This window comes from Periplaneta americana, chromosome 8 (assembly GCF_040183065.1).
Source record: "Periplaneta americana isolate PAMFEO1 chromosome 8, P.americana_PAMFEO1_priV1, whole genome shotgun sequence".
In the NCBI taxonomy this organism is placed as follows: Eukaryota; Metazoa; Arthropoda; class Insecta; order Blattodea; family Blattidae; genus Periplaneta; species Periplaneta americana.
Genome location: NC_091124.1, coordinates 57454071 through 57467165, shown reverse-complemented (window position 1 = coordinate 57467165; position 13095 = coordinate 57454071). Strand labels below are relative to the sequence as shown.

Sequence of the window (13095 nt, the reverse complement as noted above, 5' to 3'; positions counted from 1 at the left end):
TAAATGTTATTAAGTCACATTCAAGAACATCCACAAAAAATCATGCATCTATTACAATATTTCTTGGAAAACATACGAAAAACCTAAGCCGAGAAAAATTAAGCGAAATTGCCTGCCTCTTTCCATAAAAGGAAACATTGTTCAATCGCTAGTGATGACCCATTTTGATTACTGCGATTCTCTCTTGACAAATATAAATGCCAATTTAACTGAAAGACTTCAACGTGTTCATAATGTGTCCGCTTCATCTGCAATATTCCTAGATTTGACCGTATAACACCATCTTTTGAAGCTCTTTCATGGGTCCGCCTAAAGGAGCGGAGAACAACACATTCTTTTTATGTTCTATTTAGAATATTACTCACTTCTATTTCAAAATATCTGAGAACTCGCTCTGAATATCTTACAACATTGCGGAATCAACATCAGGCTTTATTATCGAGTCCTCGTCACCGTACCTCTTTCTATTCATCCTCTTTCACCTTGTCAGTTTTTCGCCTATGGAACTTCTTACCTCGTCATGTGAGGAATTGCCGAACAGTTAATCAATTTAAATTGAGAATTAAGAATTGCTTACTTTCACATGGAATTGATTCCTGAGTGTTAGCTGATTTTATAGGTTATTCTACCTCAGAAGCAGAATTAAACAAATTCTTTTGACAGGTGGAAGTAATCATAGCAATTCTGTGTTTAAGTGAAAAAAAAAAAAAAAAACTGAAATTTTTACATTACTTTCTCACCAGAGTGTCCATTTAATAAAGAGGTCTATATGTACAGTGACTGCACAAAGTGATCGTACATCTACAAAATGTGATTAAAATAGCTTCTGAGGACAAATGAAACGTCTGAAATGTTTACAAATATAATACTATGACTGAAAACTCTATACATTTTATTGAGTGTAGCAAAAAAGTAAAAAAATCTAATAATTTCTATAATATATTTAACAACAATTAAATCACTCCTATTTTCATACACACAAGAAGTTATCGTACACCTGCTATCAGGAATTCTTTATAAACCAATACCGCATTTCAGTACCTTGTAGGATTGCCCTTTACCGCGATTATTGCCTCCAGCCTTTGTGCTATTAATTCTACTAATTTTTCTGTAATTGTGGAATCAATGAAGTCCCATTCTTTTTTAAGAGCGTGCTTAAGACTTTCTTTATTTGAGAAATAATGCTTTCTTATGTTTTTGTCTAGAATAGCGCAAAGATGTTCGATGACGTTAGTGTCAGGTAGCAGAGGGGGTGTGTGAAATTGTTTTGGGGTATTGTAGAGCAGCCACAATCGAGTGTTTCCCTCAGTATGTTTGAAGTCATTACCTTGCTGGAAAACAAGAGTACCTTGAAGACCAAACTTTTCAACACTAGCAAGGAGATTCTGCTTTAAAATGTTCCCATACCTTTTGCGGTCCATCACACTATCAATAAAATGCAGTCTACCCACGCCCGAGGCACTCATACACCCCCAAACTAGCACTGACTCAATTCTATGTTTTACTATAGGCACAAGGTGTTGAACATCCATCTCTGTATTCTTTTGTCGCCACATCTACTTCTCCCATCCGAACCAGAAACATTAAATTTGCTCTCGTCCGAAATAATTACTTTTTTCCAATACTCCATTCCTTTATCTCGGTATTTTTTCGCGAGATTAAATCATTTATGCGATTTTTGTTACTCACTCAACACTTTTTTCTGGCTATGCGACCATGATAATCATGGCTGTGCTGGCTGAAACTTTCATACCTCGTCTTTCCAAATCTGCGACAACCTTTACTGCACTAATCTTTGGATCTTTTTTAAATTTCCCTAATAATCACGCGCTCATCATGTTCGGTTAGAACTTTAGGTCGTCCAGTTGTTGGCTTGTTTTTCACAGTTTTTGATGCGGAGAACCTATCATAAATTGATTGGATTGTAGACCGAGGTCTCCCAACGAGTTCCGATATTTCACGTAACGATTTGCACTGGTTATCCAGCTTAATAATAACTTTTCTTGTCTCCTCACATGTTTCTTTACGGTTGCTGCCCAATTTGACGTTTCAGCTCTTCATTCACTGATGACGGAGCTCTCCTCCTGTCACAGCTGCACACAAAGAGGCACACAAACGAGTACATACTGGCAACACCACCGCTCCAACACTTCTTTTAGTATGATTACTTCAGGTGTACGATCACTTGTTGTGCCGACTTGTGTATCATTATTGAGCTTTATTTAATTTTCCAAATATTATACTACTTTTGTTGTTTATATAGATAGCATATTTGTGAGCGTCAGAACTCTCTATTCTTAATTAGTGCATTATTGTATTCTGGGATCCTGCGATTCTCCTTAAAGTGTATTATAATCTGAATTTTCTAAGAGTACGAACACTTTTTGCATTCACTGTATATAATTAGTGACCGACATGCCGCGGTACACTGCCCTCGCGTGTAGGCCGATTGGATGGATCAAAAATATACTACCCGGAATGAAATTATGTGCATGAAATACTGTAAGTGTTCACCTTTGTTTTCAAGCATTTCTCGCACCTTCGGATGAAGAACTGAACTCGAATATCATTAACTCCTTCATTTATAAGTTTTTTTTGCCATAGTTCTTTTTATTACACAGAGATTCCGTAGATCTCCTGTTATGAAGAAGTTTATAGCGTACGATTGTGAAAGGACTCGTGTTTCCGGTTACTCTAATCTGAAACATTGCTTCAGTTTCTTGTAAGCTTTCTTGCTCGTTAAGAATTTTGAACAACTAACCCTAGCAATAGCAAGATATCTTAAATAACATACAGTACCAACGGGGGGGGGGGGGGGAGTATTTTGTGACCACTATAGAAATGTTTAATTTTGAACAGTTGTTTAACATTTGCAATCAGCAAATAGTATGTACCATAATAAAATAGAAAAATTGAAATATCACTACATATTTTCGAAGGATTACTTCAACGTAACAGTCAGTAAAATGTTACACATCAGTTTCTTCACACACGTCCTCACGCATTGAACAGACCACAATTTTACTACAGAAATGCTTAATTTTGAACAATAATTAATTTTTTTACATTGGTAACCAGCAAATAGTAGGCCTATATATTACAATAAAATATAAACATTGAAATGTCATTGTATATTTTCCAACATTTACTTCAACAAAGGGAATATTTTTTGTCCACCTAGCCTATTTTATATTAGTAAAACTATTAGTGAAAAGGATTAACAATTACACAATAAGATAGAAGGATTCATAACTGATAATAAATAATATTTTCATATTTTTAACATATGAATTACATATTAAAAATATAAATTTTGGAGTAGGCGAGTACGAAGTAGCCCTCATCCACCGATGCCCGATGGTATTGCTAGGGTTTATATTCTCTTTATTAAAGTGAAAGCCACTTCATTTTCTTAATCACAAGTAATGTTTTTTAGTTGGTTATTTAACGACGCTGTATCAACTACTAGGTTATTTAGCGTCGATGAAATTGGTGATAGCGAGATGATATTTGGCGAGATGAGGCCGAGGATTCGCCATAGATTACCTGGCATTCACCTTACGGATGAGGAAAACCTCGAAAAAAAACGCAACCAGGTAATCAGCCCAAGCGGGGATCGAACCCGCGCCCGAGCACAACTTCAGACCGGCAGGCAAGCACCTTAACCGACTCAGCCACGCCGGTGGCTACAAGTAATGTTACGATGAAACATAACACACAATAAAGATCCTCATTACGAAAAAACATACACAAAATCAAGATCCTCACTATGATTAAGCACAACACACAATCAAGATCCTCACTACGATGAAAGACAACACAATCAAGATCCTTACTACGATAAAGCACAACACACAATCAAGATCCTCACTACGATGAAACACAACACACAATCAGGATCCTCACTACGATGAAACACAACACACAATCAAGATCCTCACTACGATAAAACACAACACAATCAACATACTCACTACGATGAAACACAACACACAATCAAGATCCTCACTACGATGAAACACAACACACAATCAAGATCCTCACTATGATGAAACACAACACACAATCAGGATCCTAACTAAATAAAGATCCTCACTACGATGAAACACAACACACAATCAGGATCCTGACTAAATAAAGATCCTCACTACGATGAAACACAACACACAATCAAGATCCTCACTACGATGAAACACAACACACAATCAGGATTCTGACTAAATAAAGATCCTCACTACGATGAAACACAACACACAATCAGGATCCTGACTAAATAAAGATCCTCACTACGATGAAACACAACACACAATCAAGATCCTCACTACCATGAAGCACAACACACAATCACGATCCTCACTAAATCAAGATCCTCACTACGATGAAACACAACAAACAATCAAGATCCTCACTATCATGAAGCACAACACACAATCAAGATCCTCACGCCGATTGTGACTACTGGCGGGATTCCTCGTCACGCTTCCCATAGCAATTGTAACCTTGTGTGCGCAGATTAAAAATCCACCGCTCGTTGGATCTCACGGTAGTATTGACCTCTGCGTATGTATTTGGTTTCAGATGAATGCGAGCTTCGTAAGGCAGTACCCAATCCGCAGTGACGACCCTCAGTCGCGTCAAGTAACAACAATTGGCCTAGAGTTGGACATGGACAGCAGTACCTTCCAGTACGGCAAGCTGAGGGTCCAGTGCGTGGCCACCATGTTCCAGCTGTACCGCGAAGAGGCCGAGATCATTCTCGAAGAGGAGCGACCGCGTCTTGCTTCAGTCCTCGGTACTCGTGAGTCTTCTCTTGGTGAGTGGCTTCTGGCTTTATAACCTTCTGTAACGCCATTGCCTGCTAACTGCATCCATTTAACTTGATTTTCATTTTTGGTTATTAAAAATGTTTGATGTGAAAATAATTCCAATTTTATTTGCGTATACATATATATATACATACATACATACATACATACATACATACATACATACATACATACATACATACATACATACATACATACATACATACATACATACATACATACATACATACATACATATATACATACATACATACATACATACATACATACATACATATTTAGAATTTTAGTATTTAGTGTTCATTTATTTAACCTGGTAGAGATAAGGCCATCAGACCTTCTCTGCCCCTCTACCAGGGGAGTACAACTATAATATGAGAATAAAATTACAATTAACATTAAATTTACAATTACAATTACAGTAAAAATTAAAGTACGACAAGATTACCTGATTAATGAAAGCTAGACAATTTATCATAGAAGTTAAGAACAAAGAATATTTTTGTATTTACTGAATTACAAATTAAACCTATAATAACAAAATTCTATAGTGATGATCAGGGAAAGGATTTATATGTAAATACATATTTACTTATAAAGCTAATATAATTTATATTTTGCATTATCTTTATGTTTCACAATGTGTAGGGTTGAAAAATCCTACTTTTATTTTCCATATTTTTCCATATTTTAGAGTTTAGTACATATTTTCGTTAATTTCCATATATTTTCCATATTTCATATAAAACAGTCCATATTATATTAGGTTTAACAATAAAACAAAACAAAATTCCATTAACTTTTAAAAATACATTTCAACAATAGAGATTTAAACACATGTTCAGTAATCCCTTTAACATCAGAGTTATTTGAAAATTAGCAGTCCTATCAACAATGGGAAAGTAAGTTACAAAACTGTATTAATTTAATTTAAAATTTTTAACAGACTTCAGTTGTGCAGCTCAACAGTTAAATGCCAGTCAGAGTACACATAGGTTCAGTTTTGTAAATCATACTATAAAGACGGTAAATATGCCAAAAATACGTCATTCAGTCAATTTAAAATCAAAACTAACAAGTTACATTTCAGAATTTAAAGAAGATGGTTTATCAACTGACAATAAAATATTATTTTGTAATTTGTGTCAGTGTGCAGTATCATCTAGACAAAAGTTCCTGGTGCAACAACACATTACAACTAGTAAACATCAGGCCAACAAACAACTAAATTCCAAGCAGAGACAATTGTTTTTAACACAACCAACAACATCGAATGTAAGATCTGAGTTTAACATCGACCTGTGCCGTTCTCTCATCTCTGCTGATATTCCTCTCTACAAACTAAAGAATAAGGTCTTCAGGGAATTCCTTGAAAAATATACTCAACATACAATCCCGGATGAGTCAACACTTAGGAAGACGTATGCTCCATCCATCTACGATGAGACAATACAGAAGATAAGAGATGAAATTAAAGATAGTTCAATTTGGGTTTCCATTGATGAGACTCCCGACAAAGAAGGTAGACTTGTTGGTAATGTAGTTATCGGTTTGTTAAGTGAACAATATTCTGAACGAATTCTTTTACATTGTGATGTTCTAGAAAAGTGCAATAACAAAACTATAGTTAAACTGTTCAACGAAGCTATGGGTATCCTGTGGCCAAAGGGTATTATGTACGATAATGTGTTATTCTTTATTAGCGATGCTGCCCCTTATATGGTCAAAGCTGGACAAGCATTATCTGTTGTATATCCTAAATTGACTCATTTTACTTGTGTGGCGCATGCATTTCATCGTGTGGCAGAAGTGGTCAGAGACAATTTCCCTAAAGTAGATTTGTTGATTTCATCAGTGAAAAAAGTATTTCTCAAAGCTCCCAGTAGAGTTAACGTGTTGAAAGAAATGTACCCTGAAATTCCATTGCCACCAAAGCCAATTTTAACTAGATGGGGTACATGGCTAGAAGCAGTTGAATATTATGCCGAACATATAGACTCTATTAACAATGTTCTCCTTGCATTGGACTCTGAAGATGCAGTCTCAATTGATACTGCGAAAATAGTTACCTGTGACATAAGTGTGAAGAATGACTTAGCTCACATTCAGCATACATTTTCATGCATCATAAAAACGCTCAAAAGTCTCCAAAATAGGCACCTTTCACTATCTGAAAGTTTTGAAATTATAAATAGTACTGTGGAACAACTGAATCGTGGTAGAGGTAAAGTTGCAGATGCAGTAAGAGCTAAGGTGGACACTGTACTTTCAAAAAACCCTGGATATGAAGAACTACAAAAGGTTGTTGCTGTGATGAGTGGTGAATCAACAGTGAAGATTAACTTGGACTTATCCCCAGCAGACATTGTGAAATTGAATTATGTACCAGTTACTTCTTGTGACGTCGAACGCTCTTTTAGTCAGTATAAATCTATCCTCAGAGACAATAGAAGAAGATTCACTTTTCAGCACTTGAAAGAAATGTTTGTAACCTATTGTTATGGTAACAGACAATAAAAATTGTGTTTTGTTGAAACTACATTGGAAGATAAGGTACGTCCATTATATTTTTTGTTTAGTTTGATTAAAATGTACCAATATTTAACGTACATAGTCATTTTTTTATAATTTTAAGTCCATATTTAATTCCATATTTTGGTAAAAATCCATATTTAATTCCATATTTTGGTAAAAATAACTACATATATATTTACATATTTCATATATTTTTAGTCCATATAAATCCGTTCCCTGGTGATGATACATACATACATACGTACGTACATAGTGTTCTGCCCAAGGGCAGGTCTTCCACTGCCTTCCTCTTAGTCTCCGCATTCGATCCATATATGCCTACCCTAATGTCATATATCATTTGATATCTTCTTCTGACCTCAACTCTTCTCCCGTTCACCATTTCTTCCAGTGAATTCTTCAATAGACAATTTCTTATCGGCCAGTGACCCACCAATTCCTTTTTCTCTTTCTGATCAGTTTCAGTATCATTCTTTCTTCATCCACTCTTTCCAAAACAGCTTAATTTTTTATTGTGTCTGTTCATTTCACACGCTCTATTCTTCTCCATATCCACATTTCAAATGCCTCTAGTCGTTTTTCTTCACTTCGTCGTAGTATCCATGTTTTTGCCCCATATAATGTCACACTGCACACGAGGCAATTCACTAGTCTCTTCCGTAGTTCTTTTTTCGGAGGCCGCAGATGCTCCTTTTTCTATTAAAAGCTTACTTCGCATTGATAGAATCCGTTCCACGGTGGCTGAAGCATGACCTTGGATGCGCAGTGGACAAGAAATGCGTCTACTCCGTAAGAATTCAAAGTCCTGCCGCTCACCTAACCTGCGCGAGATGACAAGGCCATGGTTCGACTACAGTGGAACGGCTTCCATTCTCCTTTTGACTTTCTGGCAGCAGTTCATGTTACTGATTACAGTACCCTCCTAGTATCTGTAGCTGTCCACTTGTTCTGCTGCCTCGTTTACAACTCGAACGTTTATCTTCTTTATTTTTCTTCCGACAATCATGGTCTTCGTTATCTTTGGATTTATCTTTATCCCATACTACTCACAGCTGTCATTTAACTCCATTGGCATGCCTCTTAGTGTCGTCTCCTCTTGTGCTAACTACGTCTTATCATCAGAAAAATCTTATGCACTTTATTCTTCTTCCTCCTACTATCATCTCCCCGTTTTATGAAATAGTTCTTCACTAAATCCTCCAAGTACAGTAGATGTTGAATAGAGTAGGTGGTAAAGGGCATCCTTGTCGTACTCCTCTCCCTATTTCACTGCGTGTATTGTGTTAATTAATTCATTGAAAATAAAAATATTTGCGTAGTCACTTAACATCGTTTTGCTTCAGAGCAAATACCACAACACTAGGGTCCAGCGTTGAGTCACAGACTCATTGTAAACAGATTAACTGTGTACAGGTTATAACGCACAGCACCCTGCAGGGTTAGTACATTCAGTTTCTGATTATTATAGTGAAGTATGAATGTACTATGCTCTGTCGATTTAGTAGAATCAGTTTGTGCCTAAAGAAATCAGCAAAACAGTTCAACGTGATCTGTTGTTGTGACGAGAATCCAAGCCAAACCATATAGGTAAGGCATTATGTTACAAACACGTTCACGTCTGATATTTCTTACAAAGTAAATATTATTCAGTCCTTTGAAAACGACGCAAATATTAAGGATATTGCTGGAGAGTTTAAAATATTTTCTCTTCCTTCCTTTCTTTCTTTATTTTGCCCTTTCTTTCTTTCCTTCCTATCTTCCTTCATTTTTATTTCGTTCGTTCGTTCTTTCTTTCTTGCTTTATTTATTTCCTTATTTATATATTTACTTACATATATTTTATTCATTATTTATTTTTTTATTGTATTTTGTACATAGATGATACATTGTTTGTTTCGATTTATACTGAAAAGGTAATATGGCATGATATCAAATAATAAATAATTGAAAAACAAAACCTTCGTATGTTTTATTTAAAAGATAATGCTAGGAGAGAACAACTTATTAAACAAAAATAGTGAATAGAATTGAAAGTGTATTTTAAATTATCGGGCTTGATAACTCGAATTTATAAATACTTAGGCCTACTTACTGGCTTTTAGGGAACCCGGAGGTTCATTGCCGCCCTCACATAAGCCCGCCATTGGTCCTATCCTGAGCAAGATTAATCCAGTCTCTATCATCATATCCCACCTCCCTCAAATCCATTTTAATATTATCTTCCCATCTACGTCTCGGCCTTCCCAAAGGTCGTTTTCGCTCCGGTCTCCCAACTAACACTCTATATCCATTTCTGTATTCGCCCATACGTGCTACATGCCCTGCCCATCTCAGACGTCTGGATTTAATGTTCCTAATTATTTCAGGTGAAGAATATAATGCGTGCAGTTCTGTGTTGTGTAACTTACTCCATTCTCCTGTAACTTCATCCCTCTTAGCCCCAAATATTTTCCTAAGCACCTTATTCCCAAACACCCTTAACCTATGTTCCTCTCTCAAACTGAGAGTCTAAGTTCCACAACTATAAAGAACAACCGGTAATATAACTGTTTTATAAATTCTAACTTTCAGATTTTTTGACAGCAGACTGGATGATAAACGCTTCTAAAGCGGATAATAACAGGCATTTCCCATATTTATTTCGTGTTTAATTTCCTCCCGAGTATCATTTATATTTGTTACTGTTGCTCCCAGATATTTGAATTTTTCCCCCTCTTCAAAGGATAAATTTCAATTTTTTATATGTCCATTTCGTACAATATTCTCACGAAACAAAACCATAATCATATACTTTGTCTTTTCGGGATTTACTTCCAAACCTATCTCTTTACTTGCTTCAAGTAAAATTCCCATATTTTCCCTAATCGTTTGTGGATTTTCTCCTAACATATTCACGTCACCCGCATAGACAAGAAGCTGATGTAACCCGTTCAATTCCAAACCCTCTCTGTTATCCTGGACTTTCCTAATAGCATACTCTAGAGCAAAGTTAAAAAGTAAAGGTGATAGTGCATCTCTTTGCTTTAGCCCACAGTGAATTGGAAACGCATCTGACACTCCTGTACGTTTCATTGAGACACATTTTAATTCGAATTTATAGTTAGTACTGTAATAAATATGTATTGCGAGAGACAGAGATATGTTACGTACCTTTATAAATGCAAAGGAAAAACTGATTCCGAAGAGGCAGGGAAAGAAATAAAATGCCCTTTCAGTTTTGTAAAACTTACACTGAAGTTTCGTGACAAAGTGAGCACTTCAAAACTGGAAATGTTGTATAAATCGATGACTCGAGACTCGGAACATTTTAGACACCCAAGAGTGTGGGAGGGAGGGGCTTCCACTTGACACCAGACACGCGACTCTTAGCCCGGCCATTCTGGTTGGAGGCAGACTACACAGTACCAGAACTGAAAGCGACTAGTGGCGATGAATAATTCTTAACTACTAAGTGAGTAATTTTACATATTTTGACAATCTTTAAAATGTTCCACGTATGAATAAACAAAGTAGAATCTCTGCATGAAATGAAATAGGAAATTTTATGCATAAACATCTATTAATGAGTGCAATTAATTCATTTTATAACTCAATATGTAGTACATATACACACATACATACATGGAATGGAATTTAACTGAGGGAGGCACGGATGGCCCAGCACTGCGACCTGTTGAGATCTATTGCGCTAACCCTCGATATGGAATGAGTTGCGTGCCACAGTTCCCCTACGCACACCAACCCAACCACATGACTCTCTTAACGACCGGTCCCTACAGCCGACAGAAATCCATATACCATTCCTGCTTCAGCAACTTCCCCCCCCCCCTTGTCGGTCCGAGGCAAAACTCCTCCCCCGAATAGGTCCGCCTCGGGTGCTCGTTGAAGAAGCCATCCAACGTCTCTTATCTACATTCCACGGAGGCCGGTCGAGAGAGCCAGCAGCTTCTGGAGGACGCCGGTAGAGTGATCTGAAAAACCAGAAACAAGGAAAGGATGATGGGGGAGGAAAGGAACTGGCGAAGATGAGTGGGGTTCCAATCGCCTGATAAAGTTACCTGATGTTCATCCGTAGGAGTGAGGGAAAAACTCATCCTGACCGGGAATCGAACCCGGGACTGCTGGGCTCGGAGTTAAACTCTCTAACCCCTCAGCCACAACGGTGGACTACATACATACATAGCCTACATACATACATACATACATACGCAAATAAACATAAAATATATGAAAACGCATTAAAATACATAAAAGTATGTACATACATACAAACATGCATACATACAGTATATGGATATCTTTACATAGACCTACACATGCATACATACACGCTCACCCACATCTCGCCCCTAGAAACAGACACATACATAGGCCTACATTAATAGCGTGTGTTCTTTTGAGTATAGGTCATAGGCATTTAATATAACCATTAAGAAATCTGTATAAAAGAAAAATAAAAAGCTTAGTCAGCCGGACTTGTTCAGAAATTAGCAGGCTTTGATAATTCATAAAACAAGAGCTCTTTGCACCGGGGTTGAGGATTCCAGTAGGGTTATCTGATATTCACCTTACAGCAGTTGGAAAGTGCGAAAAACTCATCCAAGTAGTTAGCCCGAGAGCTGTGGATAGTTAGCAACAAATAATTTCAGTATAGGAACTTTGTTTTTTACAAGCCAGTACTGTTGTTGGAAGACATTTTCAGAACCCTCTATATATATATATATATATATATATATATATATATATATATATATATACAGGGTTTAAATAATATAACTACCGGGGTTATAGAGAAAGTACATCTAGGTCTACTGAACAGAATGTTTAGTGAAATTTAATTAATCCTTATGTCTATAATTTTATTTTTAATTTGTAAAATAGGCCTACCATGTTTTTAAGATTGAAAATAGTCTGATTGTTCACATTTCGACTGAACGTGAATGCCGTTGTGCCCATTTCTGTACCAATACACAATAGCTGAGTAACAAGCGATTGCTTCAGCTTACGTATCGTTTGCAGTAAATGAATTCTCCACTGGAATAAGGGTATTTCTGAATAGGGGAAAGATGTAACTTCTAGTCTTATTCCGTGGGGGTATTCAAATAATGACTGTCTATTTTCGTTTTGAAAAACGTTAGTGTCAAAAACACACATTTTTTTTGTGGGGGGGGCCGTGACATACAGAAAAAGATTATTTGACTTTTTTCTTCCGTTATTTATGCTCTACCATCAATATTATTTTGGCAGTTTATGTCGTCTACATCCTGTATAGGACTAATATCATTGGGAAAGAATTTTTACCATTGTCATTAAATTATTATTATTATTATTTTTTGTATTAGGATTTATTTGTTCTTGCTAAAATAAATTATATCATTAATAATAAAATAAAAACCTATAAAAACCAGAAAAACTCTAAAAATAATTAAAAAAATAAATCTAATAAAACAAATTGATATATACATTCCAAGTATTGTTCGTGAATGTTTTAGAGTCCTGTCATTTAGACTGTTAATAATTTCCTTTCTTCTCTGATCATATGCTACTTGCTTTTATGATGTAAATTTTTTAAAGCCATGCTACACGTTGGATGCGACTTCCTATTGAAGAGTTATACTTCTAAAGCTATGAGTCACGAGTATTAGATAACAATACATGGTGCGTGAAACATTATCGCATTCGATGGAGAGCTTACGACAGAATTTGCTGGCCATTTGTTGTTCACGTAGAACTT

The 13095-nt window shown here is 36.2% G+C and overlaps 1 protein-coding gene across 1 annotated transcript in view; it reads left to right on the top strand.

Annotated features, from left to right (window-relative positions):
* LOC138704219 (synaptogenesis protein syg-2-like) overlaps positions 1 to 13095 on the top strand; it is a 536676-nt gene that overhangs the window by 419097 nt on the left and 104484 nt on the right. The window contains exon 5 of the mRNA XM_069832100.1: positions 4579 to 4813. Coding sequence (XP_069688201.1) covers positions 4579 to 4813 — 235 coding nt within the window. The remainder of the gene's footprint in view (positions 1 to 4578; positions 4814 to 13095) is intronic.